This window comes from Cervus canadensis, chromosome 25 (genome assembly GCF_019320065.1).
Source record: "Cervus canadensis isolate Bull #8, Minnesota chromosome 25, ASM1932006v1, whole genome shotgun sequence".
NCBI lineage: Eukaryota > Metazoa > Chordata > Mammalia > Artiodactyla > Cervidae > Cervus > Cervus canadensis.
The window spans coordinates 8,355,375-8,379,282 of record NC_057410.1 but is presented as its reverse complement, the minus strand read 5'-3'; the positions used below and the strand labels follow the sequence as shown (position 1 = coordinate 8,379,282).

Here is a 23,908-nt window from a genome sequence, read left to right as displayed (position 1 = left end):
GCCTATCACTTAGCTCCAATTTGGAGAACAAAGTACTGATGGAGGGGAAAATAGTGCTATTAGATGTCTCTCATTTTAGAAATAATGTATCTTTCCTCAAGTGTGATATATCTGAAATTGCTTTTTAAAATAGGAAAACTTAACATTTTTATAAGATGGGTTCCTTTCATATCTGCTCTCATTTGAATCTTCACAACTGTAAGGCAAAGGTAAACTTCAGGTATCAGTGCTCACTCAGTAGCCTTCTTACTTACTCCAGTTTCTGAGCCCTTTATTTGCCAGTCCTGCCTTCTGTTCTCTGCTTTAATTACAGAAGGCAGGCTCTCCCCTCCTGACTTTCCCTGAAGGCACAGGGGTGCCGGGGGCCCGCTTCCAGCATGTGGGCTGTGGACTCAGAGTAATTCAACCCCCAGAACAGATGGTCCACTGTCTGCTCCGTACCCTAGGGCTCTTTGTGGATCTTGAGACCGGATGCTATTCTCCTGGGCCTTGGTTTTTAATCCACATCCTCTCTCCCCATTTAAAAATAACTCACACATGAGGAGTATTTCTTCAGATGTAATAACCCTTGCTCTTCTCTTTCCTCCATCTTTTCATTTCCTATAGGTGTTCGTAGAAGTCTACAACCTGACTGCAGACCCACACCAAATCAATAACATTGCTAAAAGCATAGACCCAGAGCTTCTGGGAAAGATGAACTATCGGCTGATGATGCTGCAGTCCTGTTCTGGACCAACCTGCCGCACTCCAGGGGTCTTTGACCCCGGGTAAGTTCCCCATCGTCCTCAGTGACTTGGCCCAGGTGTCTTCAGCAGCCCTGCCGATCCTGGAGGCAGAGGGAGCCCCGTGGGCCCTTCCTGCTCTGAGCTGAGCTGTTTCTCGCTGCTCTGCTTCACACGGGGAGCGCTGGGTCTTAGGGCAGCAGCCAGCCGTGCCGAGAAAATGGGCTGCTTGAAACTCCTGCTCTCCACAGGCAGTGGGCGCTCCCCACAGGCAGTGAGCGCTCTCGCTGGAGGCATAGCCTCCATTTACGTTTAAGCTAATTACTGATACATGTGTATGTTCTTACTGCCATTTTTGGATTTGGTCTTGTAGGTCTTTTTTTCCCCCTTTGCTTTTTCCTCTCCTATGATTTGATGACTAACTTAAAAGCTTTAGATTTCACCCTCAGATCTGAATGAGAGCCTTTCTGAGTATTCTTGGTTTTAGGTTCTTCTTTTTTTATCACTTCTAATAGATCATGCCACTCCCTCCTGGCCTGCAGTGTTTCTGCTGAGAAATAAACAGACAACCTTATGAGGATTCTGTTGTATGTTATGTGTTGCTTTTCCCTTGTTTTTTTAAAACTATTTTCTCTTTAATTTTTGCCAATTTGATTAATGTTTGTCTCAGTGAGTTCTTCCGTAGGTTTATCCTGCCTGGGACTCTGTTTCCTAGACTTGAGTGACTGTTTCCTTTCCCATATGAGGGAATTTTTCAGCTATTATCTTTCCAGATATTTTCTCAGGCCCCTTCTCTCTCCTTCTGGGACTCCTATAATGTTAATGTTGGTGCATTTAATGTTGTCCCAGAGGTCTCTTAGACTGTCCTCATTTCTTTTCATTCTTTTTTCTTTATTATTTTCCAAGGCAGTGATTTCCGTCATTCTGTCTTCCAGCTCACTTAACCATTCTTTATTCTGTCACTGATTTCTTCTAGTGTATTTTTCATTTCAGGTTTTGTATTGTTCATCTGTTTGTTTCTTCTTCAGATCATCTCTTTATGAAGCGTTTCTTATATTTGTACCTCCATTCTTTTTCCAAGATCTTGGATAATCACTCCAAATCTGTTTTTTAGTAGATTGCCTGTCTCTATTTCAGTCAATTCTTCTGGGATTTTATCAAGTTCCCTCGAGGAGACATATTCCTCTGCTGTTGTGTCTGGTCTAACTTTTCTGTTAGAGGAGTTAGTTGCAGATTCTGTTCCACAGGCTGCAGGATTGTGGTTCTTCTTGCTTCTGCTATCTGCCCCTTGGTGAATGAGGCCAGTCTAAGAGGCTTTTGCAGGCTTCCTAGAGGGTGAGAAGACTGGTATGGGCCCACTGTCCAACTCCACCAGATCTTGTCCCTCTGGTGGGCAGGGCCATGTCACGGGTTGTGTTTAGCAAGGTGCTGTGGGCTCAGGATGACATGAGGTAGCCTGTCTGCTGATGGGAGGGGTTGTATTCCCACCCTCTTGGTGGTTTGGCTTGAGGCATCCCAGCCCAGGAGCCTGTAGGCTGGTGGGTGAGGCCAGGTCTTGTAAGAGGGTAGCCTCCAGGAGGGCTCCTGTCCATCAGTACTGCTCAGAACTACCCCCACCAGGGTCGGTGTCCCCACAGTGAGCCCCAGCTGCCCGCCCGTGTCCGCAGGAGGTCCTCCGCTAGCAGCAGGTAGGTCTGGCTCAGACATTGGGAAAACAGTGCTTTTCCAGTGGTTCCTGGCACACACTGTGTGCACCCTCCAAGAGTGGAGTTTCTCTTTCCTTCCCAGTCTAAACTCACTGGCCTTCAAAGCCAAATGCTTTGGGAGCGCCTTCTCCCGATGCCAGACCACCAGGCTGGGCAGCCTGATGTAGTGCTCATAACTGTCACTCTGGTGGGAGAACCTCTGAGATAAAATAGTTTACCAGTTTGTGGGTCACCCACCCAGTGGGTGTGGGGTTTGATTTTATCACAGTTGCATCCCCACATATGCCTTGTTGTAGCTTTTTTTCTTTTGAACTTTTTGTATTGGGGTATAGCTAATTAACAATGTTGTGATAGTTTTGGGTGAACAGCAGAGGGACTTAGCCATATATACACATGATTCTGTCTCTCTCAAACCCCCCTCTCATCCAGACTGCCTTGTGGTGACGACTTCTTTATCTCTGGATGTAGGATATCTTTTTAGTAAGTTCGGAGGGCAGGGGGCAGTTGCCAATGGTTGTTTAGCAGTTAGTTGTGATTTTGGTGTCTTCATGAGAAGATGTAAGTTCATATCCTTCTACTCTGCTATCTTGTCTCCATCCTCAAAACAGCTGCTGACCTTGGATACATTATCATGCTTGAACAAGCCTCAGCTTGCTTGTATGAGAGGCTTGTCTTGGGCGTTCACAAGATGAGTAGATCTCCACACCCGCCTGGCAGAATCTTAAGGTTTATATAGAGGCTTTAATGGGGTTCAGCCACTTACATAATCCAGATGATCTCAACACCACCTTACTCTCTAATGCCTTCTTCCATGAAGTTGCTTTGTTTTTTAAACCATAACTAAGTGTTTTGTTTACATTCTGGAGGGTTAGGGCTAAGATTCTAGATGCTGGCTTTGCTGATACTGGCTTGAGCTATTTAAAGTCCACCTGGCTTTCTTTTAAATTCCTTTGTTATTTAGTTGCTAAGTCATGTCCAACTCTTCTGTGACCCCATGGACTAGAGGCTACCAGGCTCCTCTGTCCATGGGATTTCGCAGGCAAGAAGACTGGAGTGGGTTGCCATTTCCTTCTCCAGGAGATTTTCCTGACCCAGGGATCAAACCCACATCTTCTCCATCAGCAGGCAGAATTGATTTTATGTGCCAGATACTTCACATGAATTGCCTTCCTATTTTATTGGTGCCCAGAGATGTCTGTGACTTACCTATGTTCATAATAAGCCAGACTCAAGCTCCTCTCTGAAGTGCATACCCTACCTCTTACCCACTGGGGTCTGTGTGTCAAAACGTAAAAGAAGACAGGGCTTTGAAAATGCTGCAGGGCCTTTCAGCAAGGGCTACACTGTTGCACCAGAATGCTTTATAGTTTAGGGATCCCTCCCTCCCCGGAAAAGCTTTAACCTTTCCTCCCAACCTTTCAAGATTTGCCTTAACTTCTGTTTTTCTTTTCTCCACTTTTACTATATTATTTTGTGCTCACTGACTTATGATGGAATTGCTCTTAATTACTAAGTACTCCTGCTTCGTACTAGACTTTCCCGCTAGATCCTCTTCTGGTGATTTAGTTGCTGCTTTTGTATCCCTTCCTGCCAGTCTTTCCAGTTAACATTCTGAATGAAGTACTCAATGGCTCACAACAGTCAATGCCATTGTCTTTTGCTTTTTCTGTCCCCAGGTATAGGTTTGACCCTCGTCTCATGTTCAGCAATCATGGCAACATCAGGACACGAAGGTTTTCAAAACACCTTCTGTAGCGCCTGTGCGGTTGGATCTCTGCTCACCTCTTTCTGATGAAGTGATTGGAGTAGGTATCTGTAGCTATAGTCTTCACGACCACGCCTGGAAGGGTTTCTGGACTGGCTTTAAGTCCCGTTTGAAAAAGCAACCCAATCAGCTGACCTCCTTGTGCAATGTGTTAAAACTGTGAACTCTGCCTGTGTGTCAGGAGTGGCTGTCCCTGGTCCCTTTATTTAGCTGATGACAGTACTCCTGAGATCTTTGTTCTCACCAAACCCTTTTTGTCCTGGGGCCACAGTTATTAATTAGTCCCCATGTGATCTGGACTTACAAATGAATTCAGATAAATGGCACTGCTTTGCCGGGGGTGGGGAATGTTGTTGGTATCCAGCTTGACCTAAAATCAGAGGACCTGCATAGCATTCCAGATCAAGCACTTCACTATCAAAAATACCAATATCACATGGCTTGAAGAAGAACCATCAGAGCTGAACCATCTGATTAAAAACAAAAACCATTGGTTTTAGATTAGTAAAAATACACTTTTTATAGTATTCATCACAATGTGATAAGGTCACAAATTCAAAACTTATCAACCAAGCTCTGGGCTTGTGCTTCATTGAAATAGAACAGTAGCAAGCTTTTGGTACAGGCTAATTCTAAGTAGTTCCTGAAGGTAATAGACATCTACTTGCCAGTGACTACTCACATAGCGAGGCAGTTAACACCAGGGCTATTGAGGGAATGTCTCCCCTCTTAAGATCTGAAAAATAAAGTGGGTTAAGTATTTCAGCAGAGAAGAACTTGCAAGTTGGTGAAGGTTGTGTTTTCTGAGGGCCTTCTGTAGGTAGGGCCGTCAGGCTGACAGGTTGATGAAGGGCCATCAATTAGGTGTAGAGGGAGCCTGGGTTCCAGGCCCACAAGTGAAGTTGTGACATTCCCTCTGCATTTTGCTGACATTCTGTTCATTTGTTATAAGATGTAAGAATTTTAGAGTTGATGTTAAAGAACCAACTACTTAGCTTCTTCCCTTTCAGCTAACTTCTTCCTGAGTTTTTGGAGTCTGGTGCAATTTGGGCCTTGTTTACTGTTTCTCCATCAAAATCAGATCTTTCTGACGTTTCCTCACTGTTTAGAACACCTGTACTTCTGTCTCTTGGCTCAAAAACCAATCCCCTTTCTTATGCTGTCTTCACAAGAAGGCTAGTTGATGGTGGGGGGCAGCAGGTAGGAAGAGGAACTATGGTTTATAATCTGTTCAACTCAGTGATTTTTAGCTTTATGTAAGGTCCTAGGTTGAGCTTTAAGCACTTTGTAACACATGGCCATAATAAGTAACTTTATATCACAATCCCAGATTGCCATGTTGGGTTAATAGCCATTAGGTTTATTCCTTTACCTCACACAATCCCAGTAACTGTGGTGGTATTTAGAGGTGAAATGGGCAAGAGAAATGAATACTTCTGTTTGAACTGTTTTAGGAAAGAAATTCTAACAGTTTTGTAACTAAAAGCAGGCTACAATGTTGAGGATGGGTATCAGCTTTATCCTATGATTCTTAACATTAATCAGTCAGCTTCCACATTAATGAAAGTTGGCCAGTTATTCCCGAATAAAAAGAAACCAACTCTTACCAGGTCTTGTACTGTGATGTGACATTATTCAGTTTTATGATGCTGCTTCCTAAAAGCAGATGAGGTCATGAGAGTAACTCAGATCAGCTAGCTGCTCTTACATGCAGCAGATTTTGGGTTGGGTTGGGTTGGTGGGGGGATGGACTGAAGCCCTCTTTGTACCTCTCATTTTTAAATGGTCTCTATTTTTTTCTCTTGGACTGGCTTCATTCTCTGGATCTATGCTAAAATCATTTTTCATAAAGAAGCCTCAGTTTATAGACTAACAGACCACAAAATGCACTGAAATTCTTCAGAATATGTAAAGGGCCTCACTGCAGGAGGCTTGCCTTTTTTCTCTCAATTGTACTGACTGGAGGTTTATTTGCCCTTTTAAGAAGACCGGGTGCCCTTCAGAATGGAGAACTGTAACTATTAGGAATGAACAGAGATCTTGGGGATGAATAGAGATTTTGCCTTACAAGATTTCCTTTTACAAAGCTCTCCCTCAAATACAATACCATTCCCTGCAGCTAAAAAGTAGGGGATGCCTTTCGAACGTCTTTGAATTCGACCAGCGGTGCTGTTTCAAAATGTTTTAATTAACTACACTAGGGTAGTCTGGCAACTGTTCTTAAATTTAAGCATCTAAGGACTAGTATTTTAACAGAAGAAGATAAATTGTCCCAGGATCCTTATTAAGAGACAGCAAAGGGGTATTTAAACTGATCCACCAGTGGAACTAGGTGGGGATATTAGGTCTTTCGTTTCACCACCACTCAGGTCCCACTGAATTTGTGAATTTCTGTGTTTGCATCATCTGTTCCTGGAAGTTCTTCTGCCCTGGCTCTATGTCATCTCAGTCATCTGACTTAGAAAGTGCCCTTCGAAGGACCCTGTTCACTGCTGCACTTTTCAATGAATTAAAATTTATTTCTGTTGTAGTGGAAATGTGTCCTTTGTTTGAGTCCACAAGTGGTAATTTTGACTTTTGTGTTGTTGTTGTATACTGTTCAATGTTTTAACGGCTCATGTAGTACTGGAGATGGGCTGTTTCCATGGGGTACTATAGTCCCTACCTGGAAAGCTCATGTGTGTGTCCCTGATGAGCAGCAGGCAGAAAATCTTCCTGACAATTCTTTATGCATTTACAGTTTGGAGGGAAAAAGAAACTTACCTTGGCCAGCTTTACTTAGATAAACTCACCTCCAGAGGTGCTTTGCCTTGATATCTAGTCATGTGATCCATTGCCCTAAATGAGAAATGGAAGTCCTACTGGGATTGACATGCTTTTTTTCCTAAAGGGATAGTATTTTAGGTTTGCAGGCCATGTCTTTATCGCAGATACTTAATTCTGCTGTTTCAGTACAAAAGCAGACAACCCACAACTGACTATGCATGGTTATGTTCCTTTATCAAAAAAGATGAAAGCCATAACCTGCCAATCTCAGATGTAGTAGCTTGCCTCTTAGAAGTTCTGAAGACTAGAAAAACAAAAGAGGTGAGAAGACACCCATTAAGTTTCCAGACTACCATCAGAGAAACAAATACTTGGACTTATCACAATATCCAGTCACCAAGGGAGAGGAGACTTTACTTGCATAGACTCACAGTGAGAGTAAATACAGACAACTCCATCCATTTTTCTAACTTGCACCCTCTCTATTCCCACTGAGACTGTACGATGCCCTACTGTAGAACCAAACACCATACACATGTAGTATTTGTTTCATCTTCTTTCTCTACCCTCAGTGGGTTTAATCGGCTAGTCATATGTGTGCCTTGAAGTCTGCTGTGGCAAGAGCAAAGAACCTAAGGCCCCCAGCTGAAAACTCGATGCAGAGAACTTTACTGATGGCCTAGGGATTCCTCCGTAAGACAAGATTTACATGTGGAACATGGGAGCTGGCTTCAGGAGGACCACAGAACAGATGACAGTTCTAAATCTCAGTCTTTGAGAGGATACTTTCATGACACTTTAAGCTGGTGAGACCTGAGATCTAGATCCTCGTGACTGGCAGCTCTGACATGCTGATAGGTCCTCAAAGGGCAGAGAAATACAAAGAATGGTTGTAATTACCATTTATTGTGATAAAAAGGGCTCTGCAGACTAGGTTCTTTAACTCGGTTTACCTAAGCTCATAAAACTAATTAGTCAGGATTTCAAAGATCTGGCTTTGAAGACATCTTTCTATTAAATTCTGCTGTCTCTCTGATCTAAGAAGGATTTCACTCTCATAGATCTGAGTGCCTACTCTGTCTGGAAGTGAGCTGGGTTATGAAAGAGAAATATTCTTTTTCTGACCTCCAGGACATTATCATGTAGATTGAAAAGAAAACTTGTCCCTGATATCTGTATTTACAGGGAAAATAGTTTCAGACTAAGAAGGAGAGTTGACACTGCCATTCAAATGGTTTCTTGTCCTGCTCCACAGCCTGACTTTTCAAAACAGAAAACAAAGCTCCTCTGACAAACCTTTAAATAGACTCACCAAGAATAAGGGCTCAAATAAGTAACATCAGAAATGAAAGGGAAGACATTACAACTGCACCTCAGCTATACAAAGGAGCCTAAGAGAGTACCACAATTAATTAGATGCCAACAAATCAGATAACTCAAATGAATAAATTCGTAGAAACATACAACCTTCCAGGACTGAATCATGAAAAAAACAGGAAATGTGAATAGTCTAATCACTAGTAAGGACCAGGTAGCCTCACTGGTGAATTCTACCAAGCGTTCAAAGTGGAACTAACAACAATCCTTCTCAAACTCTTCCAGAAATAGAAAAGGAAGGAACACTTTCAAACTCATTTTACAAGGCCAGCATTATTCTCATACCATACCAAAACCAGACAACAACAGGTCAGTATTCCTGACAAAGAGGCAAAAATCTTGAACAAAGTATCAGCAGACTGAATTCAACAACACATTAAAAGGTTCACACACCATGATCAACTGGAATTTAGTACAAGGATTCAAGAGTGGTTCCATATCCACAGATCAATGTTATATACCACATTAACAAGATGAAAGATAACAAAGATAATCATCTCAACAGATACAGAAAGAGCATTTGACAAAATTCAGCATTCATTTACGATAAATCGTTATAGAGGAAATGTACCTCAACATAAAAGCCATAGATGAGAAGTCCACAGCTAACATCTTATTCAGCAATGAACACTTGAAAACTTTGAGCAGGAAAAGAAACAATTGACCAGGGTTTAATCTTTGGTCAGGGAACTATTTAATAAGATCCTGCAAGCTGCACAACACAGCCAGAAATAAGAAGACAAGGATATTAAGAGAATCCCTGTGCACTGCTGGTGAGAATGTAAATTGAAATAGCCACTGTGGACAACAGTATGGAGGTTCCTCAAAAAATTAAAAATAGAACTACCATATGATCCAGCAATTCCACTTCTGGGTATTTATATGAAAAAAAAAAAAAACCCACTAATTTGAAATCCCATATTCACTGCAGCATTATATATAATAGCCAAGATACAGAAACAACCTATATATTATTTACAATAGCCAAGATATAGAAGCAAGTATCCATCAATGGATGCATGGATAAAGAGGGTGATGTATATATACACAATACTATTCTGCCATAAAAATGAATGAAATCTTGCCACTTGTGGCAATATGCATAGACCCTAAGGGCATTATGTTAAGTAAGACAAAGAACGACAAATACCTCATGATCTCACTAATATGTGGAATTTAAAAAATAATAATGAACAATTACAACAGGAAAGAAAACCAAGCTTATCGCTATGGAGAACAGATATGGTGGTTGCCAGAGGTGGGGGTTGGGGAGTAGGACATACAGGTGAAGGGGGTCCAAAGGTACCAACTTCCGGTTATAAAACCAGCCATGGGGATGTAACGTACAGCATAATGACTATAGTTAGCAATGCTGTATCACATATTTGAAATTTGCTAAGAGTACATGTTAAACGTCCTCATCATAAGAAAAAAAATACTTTTGTGACCGTGTATGGCAATGTATAACTAACATAATGACCAAACCTAATTTACCAAGAGAAAATGGGACAGACCTTTAGCCAAAACCTATAAAACGGTAGGTACCTGGAACAGGGCAGAGCTGCCCAGTGGTAGAGGCTCAACTTGTCTCCAAAGGCAGAAGAAAATCTGCACATCATATAACTGAAAAGCATAAATACATACCAGTATGCAGCTATAACTACCAAAATCTAGTAGAAGCTTCTTTATATGGTTGCCAAAGTATTGTTCTCAGCACATGCTGGAAAACACTTTAATGGACTCTCGGCTGGCAGGCCCGAGACAGAAGTCCAAGCCTTCCCTCCAGAGGGTCTCTATTACCCACAAAAGTTAGTGCGTGGGAGAGCCCAGCGCAGGGGCGGAGCTGCTCTTTCAGCAGCTGCCGCAGGCCAAGATCTTGGCTTGGCTTCTGAGGCACCTGTTGTCCAAATCAAGACCATCAGACGCTACTCCTTTGCCTCGTCCTAATGCTAGGAAAGGAGCTCAGAAATACAGCCGCTTCTGCTTAAGCCCTGAAGAAAAGTGGCTTCCCTATGTCCTTTTCTTCCCCAGGCCTCCTGTGTTTCCCAGCTCCTCCGAGATCACATGAGTAGCAATGTTATTAGACCTGACATCAACACAAGAACTTGGATCCTTTCAGCAGTCTGGAATGAGGGACCACTTCCTGAGTCATCTATCAGGCAGCCTTCAGCCAGTGACTGCACTTTTATGGATGATTCCATAGAAAATGAAGCCTAGGATGCTGAGTCTGGTCTTCTGTACCGCAGGGGAACACAAAAACTGGGGGGTATCGGTCATCCCGCCCCCTTTCTCCCTGTATTGCCACTTAGGGCCCTGGTGAAGGGTTCAGCCGGGGGTGAACACTGACTTTACAGGGAGAGGCAGGAAGCCTTGCAGAACAGCCCCATTCCTTCTCCAAGCTGCCCAAGTGGCTGTTTCCAGACACGACGAAATGTTTAGTCCCACAGATGTTATGCCCCCCAGCTCAGAGAGCTGACATGAGCTGAAGACATGCCCCAGCCCCCACAGAGATTGCTATCTGGGGTGAGAATTCACACACATGACAACACCAGACGAGAAACAAAGGCCACGGCCTCCAGATGACACCCACACGTGACCCTCCGGTCTGGATCGCTCAGCACCTACAGGAACGTGACGGCCTGGGCAGCCCTGGTCCCCGCAGCCCTGAGCCTTGTGGGTCTAACTTGTCAGAGAAGACAGACAACGCCCTGCCATTATATTTATGGGGGGCACATGGAAAGGCACTGAATGTAGATTTCTTGGTCTGTTAATTGCCCTGGATCTTGAGTGTTTTGCCTTCCCTAAGCATGAGTTTAGAAAACAAAAACAAAAAATTTCACTTTGAAAAAAATGTCCCTCTTGGAAATTACATCCTAGGTGATGCTTCTTAGATGAATGTCAGCGTCAACATGATATGTAAACATCCTGGCCCAATAGTAAAGCAGCCATACCACCACTCTAGGAAGAAGAACTTGAAAAACAGTACCACCTTACAGTGCATCAGGCTTTACAGGTGTAGAATACCTTGACCTTCATTATCTTATTTGGGCCTCATGAGTCTGATGAAGAAAGCAAACATGATGCCCTCTCCACTTTACAGGGGGGTAAAACAGCTGGTCCAGGGCAATTGCTACTGTAAATTTTAACTCTGCCCCTGCCAAAGATGAACTCAGAACCCACAAAGAATTTTCTGTAAGTTCCTTTCTCGTAACAGGAAAGACAGCAAGAGTGATGCCAATATAACACACTACCCAAAGAAAGGCTTGAGAAACCAATGGCTATTACGTAGAAAATTTTCCTGTAAATCATAAATTCTACCAGGTAACTCCGACTCATCCTTAAAAATCTTAGCTCTAGATCACTCCCTCTAGGAAGCCTTCTCTAAAAGCCTAAAGTAATAAACTCTCACAGCGCTCTGTATTTCATCTTGGTGACACTTGCCAGTTTTCATTACACATGGAAACTGATGCAAACCAGTTTCAGTCAAGACAGGACCATGATGTTTTCTCTCACCATAACTGACACAGTCCTAACATCCTCGGGTAATTTAAAATAATTGCTGAATAAAAGAAATTAAAACACTTGGTGTTCTACTTAAGTTTCTTTTTGTGCGAAGAACAGAAAAAAATATTAGAAGTGAAAAGTTATTTAAAAAATTAAAAAAGGATTGTTGTAAGAATATATGTATCACAGAACCCAACAGTAAAACAGACACACTCATTCCTCAAATATGATTACAATTAGTCCTAAGCTGTTTGTGGAAAAAGAAAGAAAAAGGAGGGAAGGAGGGGAATAGGAGAGGGAGGATGGAAAAGAGGGAGGAAACTATCATAATTCATATTTTAATAAGCAGAAATCTTATTGTATTTCTAATAACATGAAAGTAACCTTAAATATTAAGTTAGAATAGTATTGACCATGTGCATTCAAGTTATAATACCGTAAATAACTGTGGGAGGGAACCAAACAGTTGATGGTACCAGTAACATCAGCATTTGTCACTTGGCAGATTTTTCAAAACTAGGCAAAATTAGGAATGTGTAGAACTCACCTTGTTTTTGATTTTCCAAAAAATAACACTAATTTTTAAGGACACTTGTTGCTATGCAAGGACCTAAAATATGGACTATCTGTAGTGACGTCACCACTCCTGCTGCCAACAGTGGTGTTAATAATTTGTGTCCTCTCTTTCTGGCCTGGTCAGTATGGTTAGAGAACTATCAACTCTACTGATCTCTTAAGAACATACTTTTGGTTTCGCTGATTGTTTGTTTTCTGTTTCATTTGTTACCACTCTTTATCACTTCCTTTCTTCTGCTTACTTTGGGTTTGCTTTTCTTTTTAAGAGGAGGCTGAGGTCATTCGTTTGAGCCCTTTCATCTTTTCTAAAAGGCATTTAGTACCATAAATTTCCCTCTGTTTCTACTCTTGACCCCGTAGTAGAAATGGGCACGTGAGTACAGAGCTCATGTAAACAAAGATGATTCCTTTCTGAGGGAAGAGGGTACCAGGAGAAATTCAACAGCTAACAAATATCAAGTAGGTTCTGCATTTACTCTCTTCACCTTCCAGAGGCCTCACAGACTCTCCTCTTGGCTTCTTGCTGCCCCATTCTGCCTTCTCTGCAGTCTCTCTCTGCTTCTGACACAAGGCTCAATGGTGGGTTCAGTCCCCTGGCTCATGAGTACCCATCACAGACTGACTACAATTCCTCTGTTTCTTTAGTTAGAATTTTAAGAAAGTCTAATTGATCAGCAGTCTTGTATCCAAGGCCTAACTAAAGCCCAGTTAGCCATGGTTGGGGCACAGGGTAACAGTATACAGAGGACCACCCTTTCCAGGGCTAAGTGAGGCATGACAGGGGGTCTCTTTGCGGGCTGGCCATTGCTCTCAGTGTGGACGTAACCTGTTCAAAGAGAACTATGCACCTGGATACATCCCTTCAACCTATGAAATACTCTGCAGAGCTCTAAGATTTACACTTAGTGTTTGGGAAAAAACATGGGGTGCTTGTTAAAGTAGGAGATTCTCAGGGCTTAGTATTAGCTTTGGGGTAGGGTATGGAAAAATCTGCCTTTTAAAAATCAGCACCTGTAGGCAGTCCATAAAGAAACCAAGTAATAACCTCATTTTGGTCTTGAAAGCTCATCTAACAGATCTTAAACACTACCCTTTCCCAACTACTAGCTTCATGACAACTTTTCCCCGAGAACTATAGTGCCTCTGCTTGGCTCACCTTACTTGGAATAGAACAAAAATTTGAAAAGCAAGCCGGGAGCAGAAGGCGCCAGGAGGGACAGGAACATCATTTCCGGCCTCACCCACATCCTGCCCACTAGCTCGTCTTCCCTGACACACAGACCCTTCCCCAGCACACAAACTCCTGCAGAAAGTTTATCTGGAACTAAGGCAATGAGGCTTCGGCTTTTCTGAAGGCTGATAGCTGAGTTTTCTATTTCTAAGGCTGCTGTGTATTCTCAGACAAGCACCTTTTATTGATCAGGCATTTAATAACATGCTCAGTCATGGACTTGGAACATTTTCCTTGAGCGATCACACATGCATGACAAAGATGTGAGTTTAAGCTGTCACCTCCCAGCCCATAATTCAAGGATTCTAACTTGTGGTAAGATATCTCAGGGTGCTGCTCCAGAATGACTAGAACTTGAGCAAACTTTCTCTCATTCGAAAATCAGAACATCCTCTGGATCAGAGTGCCCTAGAACTCCAGAGAAAAGGAGCTGCACAGGCTTTAGTTAATCTCCTGTGTCCACACAGGGTGGCTAAGTGAGGGGAGGGTGCACACACTGGGCCACAGGCAGACCCGTGGCTGCTGAAGAGAGGGGAGCATTCACGGTAAGCCTCCTTGCTTAGAAAGATCAAAACCAGCTCTCCTGGATAAAGGAACTCCCTCCCAGACATAAAGCCAAAACCCAACTTCTTTGAAGTTTACAAAGAGTCCTGATACTTTCTGTGTGCAAACATTTAAAAATGCCAATACTCACCTTTCTCAGAAAGGGGAAGAGGAGCTTTCTGAGTTCAACTGCCACCAAGTGGGTCACAAGTGACTTTGGAAACTAATACGAAGATCAGAAGGTCTGTCATCTGCCTGGTCAGTCTCACCTTATAAAGAGAAAGATCTGCCAAAAAACAAACCCAAAATGAAACCCCAAACTACCAACCTCTAAAAATCCAAAAACCAGGAAAAATTTAAAAACCAAAAAATCCTACAGATGGAATTAATACATTCAACTGACAGCTATTTAATCTGCCCACTCCTTTCCACCACCACCCCTTAGCCCCATTTCTCACCCCATCCTTATATAAACCTATTTTCTTAATTAAGCACTTAATTAAGCAAGTAGTGATTCACACCAGGCAAATGTATACTTCCAAGAATTTGCATACTTAGTTTCCTGTGTTTCTTTGGAGAGGCTCATCCTTGATCAGGAAGCAAAACTCCAGCCTCCACAAAGTATTTAGTGGTTCCTGGGAACTATGACTTCTTGAAGCTATTCTTCTAGTGGATCCAGGGAATTATCTTACTAATTGCAGTGAGAACAGGAAGTTCGGTTAGCTACCCTGTCAGCTTCTTGCACGCAACAGAACCTGTAAAGGAAAACACAGGTAGGCATCTCCTCTGTAACTCAGTATAACCACTTAAATGGAATGCTAAGTGAACACCAACAAAAGGATGATAGAGCGCTCTGACATCAAGCCTGTCACCTTCCATTTCCCACAAATCCCAACTCTACTAACAGGCCTGATTTCAGTTGAACTGCCCACTATAGACATTCTGATGGGCCCTTACTGGGCAGTTTTACTGAAAACCAGGGTAAAGCTTACAGGGAAAACTGGTGCACAGGAGGGCCATCTTTTATTCACTCACAGAGCGGCCATGGGCAAGCTGCTGGACTTCAGTGGGTTTCTGTCTCCTCATCTGTAAAATGAGAGTGTTGACAATACCCATCTCATGGCAGGGAACTGAGTTAATACATATTAAACTCGTTAGAATAATGCCTAGAACATGGTAAGTACTGTGTCTGAATTTGCCATTACAGTACAGAAGATCCCCAACTTAACAAGTTTGACTAATGGTTTCTTGACTTTACGATGGTGTGAAAGTGGTATGCATTCATTAGAAAATGTACTTGGGATTTTGAATTGTGATCTTTTCCCAGGCTAGTGATATTTTTTTTTTGTTTATGAAGGTAACCAACCAATATACTTATAACATTCTGGGGGAAAAAAAAAACATTCCGTACCCAGACAACCATTCTGTTTTCCACTTTCAGGAGAGTATTCAATAAATTACATTAGATATTCAACACTTAACACACTTTCTGTCAGATGACTTTGCCTGACTGTAGGCTAATAATGCATGTGTCCTGGGGAGGTTTAAGGTATGCTAAGCAGAACTATGATGTTTGGGAGATGATGTGTATGGAATGCATTTTTGACTTACTATATATTTCCAACTTATGATGGGTTTATCAGAACATAACCCCACGGTCAATCAATGAAAATCTGTAATGGGGCTTCCCTGATGGCTCAGTGGCAAAGAATCCACCTGGAAATGCAGAAGACACGGGTTCGATCCCTGATCTGGGAAGATCCCACACCAAGCCCGTGTGCCGCAACTATTCAGCCTGTGCTCCAGAGCCCAGGAGCTGCGACCACTGAGGCCTATGCACCCTGCCTCCTGCGCTCCACAGCAAGAGAAGCCTCTGCAGTGAGAAACCCGGACCCCACAGCTGGTGAGTCGCCCTTGCTCAGCACAACTCGAGAAAAGCCTGTGCAGCAACAAAGGCCCAGTACAGCCAAAAATAAGTAAATAAAAATTATATATATAATAGGTATTTTAATATGTATTATATATTTAATATATTTATATATTAATAATATATATATTATATAAAATATATATTTTAATCATATATATAAACACACATATATAAAAGATCTGTATATAGACTCCTCCTTTCATTCAAAAACAGAAAAATTCCTAATTAAGATCACCTGACAAAGTCCCAAAACAGTGTACAAATCCTTGAGAGCTAACTTTGCAACATAAGAATATTCATTTAATTATCAACTGATGACAAATTCCTTGGGCAAGAAGCAAACTCCCTTAAAGGGATAAAAATGCCCAAACATTCCCAACTGCACCTTGGGTAAGTAACCCAGGCCGAACTTCTAAACTAGATTCTTCTGGATATTTTCGTGAAAAAGACTGATGTTGAGCCATCATTTCTATCATAATATTTTCACTTGCAAAGCAGCTATGGCACTTAGATGTTCTCCCCTCCACCAGTTGGTACAGCTTTGCGCCCGCTTCCCCACCTCCTCTAAGGGTTGGTGCAGTAGTAAAATCACTCGTCTCCACCAGGCTTGGAAGCCTATGAAGAGAAGCAGTTGTGTACCCAATCCTTTGAGAGACAGTCACAGTGACTCAAAAAAATATAGATAATTTAACGTTGAAAGTGGTCTATTTTTAAGAGTAGGAGGGGACCTCCCTGGTGGTCCAGTGGTTAGGGGTCCACCTGCCAATCCAAGGGACATGGGTTTGATCCCTGGTCTGGGAAGACCCCACATGCTGAGGGACGACTAAGCCTGTGGCCACAACTACCGGGCCCATGCGCTGCAACTACTGAAGTCCACGCTCTGCAGCAAGGGAGGCCACCACAATGGGAGTCTGCCCACCACAGCTAGAGAAAGCCTGCGCACGCAACAAAGCCCCAGCGCAGCCAACAAATAGATGCATTTTTTCTAGCTGGGAGGTCTCAAGAAAGGGCGAGGTGGTGGAGGAGACTTGATGAGGAGGGACAATGGTCTATCTTGGCTGTGGTCACAGGGCAGCCACTTCATAGTAATTCTTTATTCACATGCTTCACACACTTGTGTGTATACACTTCATACACCTCTAAATATATGTATATTTCACAAAACAACTGTTTCAGGAATGTGGGCAGATACTCACCTCCAGTTATCTTCCCCAGATGGTAAAGCAAAGGAAAAGTGACATTTGGAAGAACAAACGTGAACCATGGAAGCCTACTGAAAACTGTCACATTTCAGCCCATGTCCACAATTACCTTCAAGAGCAGTTCCTCCCACTCCCATGACCTTCTTTTATCCAGCATATTGCCATAAATAAAAACACACAAACATGAACTAACAACTTCAACTTTTAATAATGGAAACAATTTGCCATTCCAGAAACAATTTTAGGGGGAAAAAAAAAACCTCTTTCCCCATAAAAATAAACTTAAACTCATGAAAATTATAAATATTATAATTTTTTTTTACTTCTGTGATTTAAAATGCTCCCCTGCAATACCACCCCTTCATTTAACCTCGCTCCTGTACCATCACATACTGAAGAGAAAACAGTATTACAGCAAAGCTTAGATAGTTTAATTTAACATAAGAATTTGTACAATAACTTTTTAAAATCTGTGGCCTCGGTGGCCTCTTACACATTAAAAATGCGGCAGTCACCAGTGTTCGGGAGAGACCATTGGTCTTCAAGAATCATGAACCGACAGGACTTCAACACAGTAAGTTTTCCAAATTGAAACTTGTAGTGCAGATGACAATGAGCGAGGTCCCGGATCATACAGACGAGGATGCCTAATTTAGACAATCTACTTCAAGTAAAAAAAAAAAAAAAATTTTCACAGATACCCATCAGGTAACTACTTTAAGGTTGAAACAGTGTCTTAATCTGAGAAACAACGGCTTCACAAAATATGAGCTTACTGGGATGGGTAATTAAAAGACCAGGTGGTTGATAACAGTACACTCACACCAAAGCCATAGTCTGAATAGTAAAACCAGTATAAAAATCATGAAGGCATTCCCTGAACAATGAAGGTAAAGAATTGGTTGACAATGTCACTAAAACCTCATTGAGGCACTAAAAGGAACTTACATGCAAAATTAAACAAGATGTGCCATACATATTTTATAGCTAGTTCTACCTTTTTTTTTTTTTGTTTCTTTCCAACTTTCCTTAAAAAGCTTAGGAAGATATGATTGTCTCAGTAACGTGTGTGGCATAGCAGAAGCAACACATCTGCCTCCAACAAGACAGGTGTCCTCTGAAAAGTCAGAAGCACCACCAAGAAGGGAACAGAAATGCAGTTCTTAAAAAAGGCACAGTTCACTTAGGAGGCAAAGAACTGAAGCACCTCGGAATTTCAAAAAGAATCCATTAGGTGTCACCAGAGTGTTAACAATTCCTTGGGAATTTATAAACAATATCTAGACTACGAATAGACTGGAAGGCCCCTCTGGAAGCACAACACACCTTTCCTGTTGTTTTCAGATTAACTACTGCATAAAATGAGACTATTTAACCTGTTTTAAGGAAGGCTCCTATTGCACATGCACTTCTTTGGTCTGCAGGAACATGCACTTTGGTTAAAAATCTACGAAGCCCCCTGCTCTGTGGTCCGCTGGGAGTGGACGCTGCCCCCCGCCCCCACTTTACAGTCACCCTTCGGAACTGAGGACCTGATGGCCGTCCTGGGCCTCCTTAATCCGCAGCCCTGTTCTACATCAGTCTACTTCAGTTTATAAGAGGAGAGGAGAAGGGAGAGCAGTGAGGGGAGGGAAGGAGGAAGAAGGGGGGGAAGGCTAAAGGGAGACGAGGGAGTGATTGTCAAACAAGAGTGCTGAGAGCCCCTCACTCTACAAATCGCTCGACAAGTCCCAGTCGGGGGGTGGGGGTTTGGGGGGCTGGGGGGTGCACTGCCTCCTCCCGAACTCCTTTTCCACTTTGAAAAGCCACCCCAGGGGGAGACTGTAACGTCACAGGGGTCAGCGCTGGCGCTCACCGCCCAGCGGCCCAGAGAACCTGCACCCATCAGACCTTCCGCCCGGGAAGGGCGGGGAGCGCGCGGGTTCACCAAGATGGCGGCTCCCCCTGCCTTCCATGGCCCGGCGGCCAGTTCCTCCTCTGGGCCTAGCTCCTACTTTCTTTGGTTTCCGTTCCCACGTTTTACTCACCAGGAAATCAAGCACTATGACAATGGATTTAACGTCTCTAAACTGAAAGCTTTTAACCCCTCAACAAGCAAGTTCACCTCCTTCTCCACCATCCACTTACCCAAACCACCTTCCCTCAGGGCTCCCCACCCTCTACCCTCCAACTTCTTCCATCCTTCCTCTTTCCTCTCTCTGTCAGACTCCTCCAAAATCCTTCACCAACTCCTCAGCGCCCCTAGCTTCCTGTGCCCTTCAATTCACCTGAATTGTTTCCTCCGACATTAAAAACAAAACAATAAAACCCAGTAACAGACAGGTAGTTTCAATGTAAGACAAGTATTCAGAAAGAGTCCTTGTTAAGCTTTTAAAAAAATCATTTGCACAACCTTAAGCTTAACATCATCATATACTCAACTAAAAGAAAATAAGGAAAAAAAAACACCTCAAAGTCCATGCTTCAAAGCACTCTAGAATGCTCCAGATGAGACCACAGGTTCACAGCTTGCCAAGAGGTAACACCGTGCGGCCGTTAACAGAACAAGCTTGCGGAATCCCTGACAGAGGACGCCCAAGCTGCAGGATGCTGCGTGACCAGTTTGGGGGAACTAGATCTAGAGATTTGTAAAAAGGAAAGGCCCTAGCATCATAGGGCAAGAAAACCGCCCTCCGACAAGAGAGACCCTGGCTGCCGGTGCACACGCAGGTCCCGCGCTGTCCCTGAGGGGCAGGGAGCCCCACACTTTACCCCGGTTTCCACGCCTGGCTGAGGGCTTCTTCCAGCTTGTGTCTGTAGGCCGCATAGCGCTCCTTCAGGTTCTGTAGCTGCTCGTCTTCTTCCTTGTCCAAGATCCTCAAGAAATTCTGTAGCTCTGGCAGGCTGAAGGCTTCCCACTGTGAAGGAACACAAAAATGAAAAACGCCAGGTGTTTATTAATTCAAGACTTAGGAATGAGGAGGGCGGGGAGCACAGGGGAGTGTGATTGCCTTCCCCTCCTGACTCACACCGCCCAATGCTCCCCGGCTGCTCAGAAGGCCTGGTGGACAAGAGCTGAGCCTCCGGACCAGCCTTACATCCCCACTTGGCTCACTCCCACTGCCCGCTGCTCCCCTCCTCCCAGCCTCCTCCAAAAGGGCTCTAAGAGCAAACACCTAACTCCATTAGACACTAACCCACAGAAGCATGAAATGGAGCTCCACACTCCCTCCTCCCTCCCTCTCTGTGGGTTCCTCATTGTCACTGCCTTCTTCCCCAGTTCCCACGATCAATCTCACCCTCTCCTATCCACCACCATCTTCCCCTCCAACCCTGGGATAGCCTCCTAGCTCCACTTTTCCATTCCCTAAATCTGTTCCCCCAAACAGCCAGCCTGAATACTCTCTCTAAAATGCCAATCGAGGCATGACCGTCCATGTCTGGAATCATTCAGTGGCTTCCTGTGGTTGTTTCTGCTAAGTCTGAAAGACCGTCCCCTCTCCAGTCCCATCTCTGTCCCTGCGCCCCTCACTCGTTGCCCTCTGTGGCTTTGCACACGTTTTCCCCTCCTTCACTCTGCCGGTGAACTCCTCCTCAACATTCAAGTCCCAGATTCCATGCCACTCTCTCTAAGAAGCCTTCCATGATTTCCTTCCCTTCTCGCTCAGTCAGGATTATGTCTTTTAGAAACTTTCACTGAGCACTGGAAGCCCTGATCACAGCCTGATCACAAAAGACCTAAACAGTATTACAATTATTTGGTTAGTATTTCTCTTGTCTGCACTGCATCTGTTGTACTTCCAACTATGTGGGCTTTGTCTTTGGCCCTTGAGCTTCTGACTTCATTTTCCCTAATAGCACCTGGTACTCGGCAGGCACAAAATGTTTATGGTATTTTTCTAAAAAAAAAAAAAAAATTTTTTTAAGCAGTAAATATCAAGAAGGGTATGTGGCATCACCTGGGAGGTTTCTTTCCAAACTACACCTCCTCCCCTCCCAAAAGGAGGCCCTCAGTCCTGGGCTGAGCACCACTATCTCGGCCAGGAGCAATGTCTGATGGGGGGACTCCCAGGGGATGGGAAAAAACAGGATAACCTATTACAAGTGCAGAGAGAGGAGACAGAATAAAATCACCAAATGGATCGATGACTGAAGGAAATTGGCTCTTGGAGACTGACTGAGCTAGTTACTAAAGAAAGTGAGAAGTGAAGCGGGAGAACGAAACTGTCTACACTGGAATACTCGGTTAATTTGAAAATTAACAATTTATTTTTCACATAAGTTCTCCAAAATAAAGACATTATAAATTAGCATCTCCCTCCCACTCTCTGACAGCTATGGAAAGTTTCTTCTCTCAATTCAGTTAACCTCAAAAACTTGAGACACAGGCATACCATAGAGAGGTCAGAAAAGCAATCCAGAACATTAGAACACAATGTAAAGTGAATTTCAAAACTAAGCCAACATAATTCCCTCCCAGACAATGCAGCTCCAATTACACTAACGAAACTATGTGCAACACTCAGAAACTAGGACCAAGAAAGATAAGATCCTGACAAGACTATGCTGATATGACTGACTTGCTTGCAGAGGGCAGACTATCAGTTCAGTTCAGTTCAGTCACTCAGTCATGTCCGACTCTTTGCAACCCCATGAACCTCAGCACGCCAGGCCTCCCTGTCCATCACCACCCCCCGGAGTCCAAACCCATGTCCATTGAGTTGGTGATGCCATCCAGCCATCTCATCCTCTGTCGTCCCCTTCTCCTCCTGCGCCCAGGAGCAGCATTAGGGTCTTTTCCAATGAGTCAACTCTTCGCATGAGGTGGCCAAATTACTGGAGTTTCAGCTTCAGCATCAGTTCCTCCAATGAACACCCAGGACTGATCTCCTTTAGGATGGACTGGTTGGATCTCCTCGCAGTCCAAAGGACTCTCAAGATCCTTCTCCAACACCACAGTTCAAAAGCATCAATTCTTTGGTGCTCAGCTTTCTTCACTGTCCAACTCTCACATCCATACATGACCACTGGAAAAACCATAGCCTTGACTAGATGGACCGTTGTTGGCAAAGTAATGTCTCTGCTTTTAAATATGCTATCCAGGTTGGTCATAACTTTCCTTCCAAGGAGCAAGCGTCTTTTAATTTCATGACTGCAATCACTATCTGCAGTGGTTTTGGACCCCAAGAAAATAAAGTCTGACACTGTTTCCACTGTTTCCCCATCTATTTCCCATGAAGTGATGGGACCAGAAGCCATGATCTTAATTTTCCGAATGTTGAGCTTCAAGCCAACTTTTTCACTCTTCTCTTTCACTTTCATCAAGACGCTTTTTAGTTCCTCTTCATTTTCTGCCATAAGGGTGGTGTTGTCTGCACATCTGAGGTTATTGATGTTTCTCCTGGCAATCTTGATTCCAGTTTGTGCTTCTTCCAGCCCAGCATTTCTCATGATGTACTCTGCATGTAAGTTAAATAAGCAGGGTGACAATATACAGCCTTGACACACTCCTTTTCCTATTTGGAACCAGTCTGTTGTTCCATGTCCAGTTCTAACTGTTGCTTCCTGATCTGCATACAGGTTTCTCAAGAGACAAGTCAGATGGTCTGGTATTCCCATCTCTTTCAGAATTTTCCACAGTTTATTGTGATCCACACAGTCAAAGGATTTGGCATAGTCAATAAAACAGAAATGGATGTTTTTCTGGAACTCTCTTGCTTTTTCAATGATCCAGCAGATGTTGGCAATTTGATTTCTTGTTCCTCTGCTTTTCTAAAACCAGCTTGAACATCTGGAAGTTCACGGTTCACGTTTTGCTGAAATTTGGCTTGGAGAATTTTGAGCATTACATTACTAGTATGTGAGATGAGTGCAACTGTGTGGTAGTTCGAGCATTCTTTGGCATTGCCTTTCTTTGGGATTGGAATGAAAACTGACCTTTTCCAGTCCTGTGGCCACTGCTGAGTTTTCCAAATTTGCTGGCATATCGAGTGCAGCACTTTCACAGCATCATCTTTCAGGACTTGAAATAGCTCAACTGGAATTCCATCACCTCCACTAGCTTTGTTCATAGTGATGCTTTCTAAGGCCAACTTGACTTCATATTCCAGGATGTCTGGCTCTAGGTGAATGATCACACCATCTTGATTATCTGGGTTGTGAAGATCTTTTTTGTATAGTTCTTCTGTGATTTTGCCACCTTCTTTAATATCTTCTGCTTCTGTTAGGTCCATTACCATTTCTGTACCTTTATTGCAGCCCATCTTTGTCATGTGAGGAATGTGCTGATTTCACTCTTTTTCCCGGTATCTCTAATATTCTTGAAAGAGATCTCTAATCTTTCCCATTCTATTCTTTTCCTCTATTTCTTTGCATTGATCACTGAGGAAGTATTATTTATCTCTCCTGGCTATTCTTTTGAAGTCTGCTTTCAAATGGGAATATCTTTCCTTTTCTCCTTTGCTTTTTATTTCTCTTCTTTCACAGCTATTTGTAAGGCCTCCTCAGACAACCATTTTGCCTTTTTGCATTTCTTTTCCATGAGGATGGTCTTGATCCCTGTCTCCTGTACAATGTCATGAACCTCCATCCATAGTTTATTAGGCAC

The 23,908-nt window shown here is 43.2% G+C and overlaps 2 protein-coding genes across 3 annotated transcripts in view; one reads left to right on the top strand and one right to left on the bottom strand.

The window, feature by feature from the left end:
* GNS (glucosamine (N-acetyl)-6-sulfatase) overlaps window positions 1-6,730 on the top strand; it is a 46,669-nt gene extending 39,939 nt beyond the window's left edge. The window contains exons 13-14 of the mRNA XM_043447397.1: window positions 607-767; window positions 4,105-6,730. Coding sequence (XP_043303332.1) covers window positions 607-767; window positions 4,105-4,183 — 240 coding nt within the window. The 3' untranslated portion in view covers window positions 4,184-6,730. The remainder of the gene's footprint in view (window positions 1-606; window positions 768-4,104) is intronic.
* A 10,776-nt stretch (window positions 6,731-17,506) lies between these two features.
* Window positions 17,507-23,908, bottom strand: part of RASSF3 (Ras association domain family member 3) — a 76,502-nt gene continuing 70,100 nt past the window's right edge. For both annotated transcript variants that reach the window (XM_043447398.1, XM_043447399.1), the window contains exon 5: window positions 17,507-20,219. In XM_043447398.1, coding sequence (XP_043303333.1) covers window positions 20,070-20,219 — 150 coding nt within the window. In that variant the 3' untranslated portion in view covers window positions 17,507-20,069. The remainder of the gene's footprint in view (window positions 20,220-23,908) is intronic.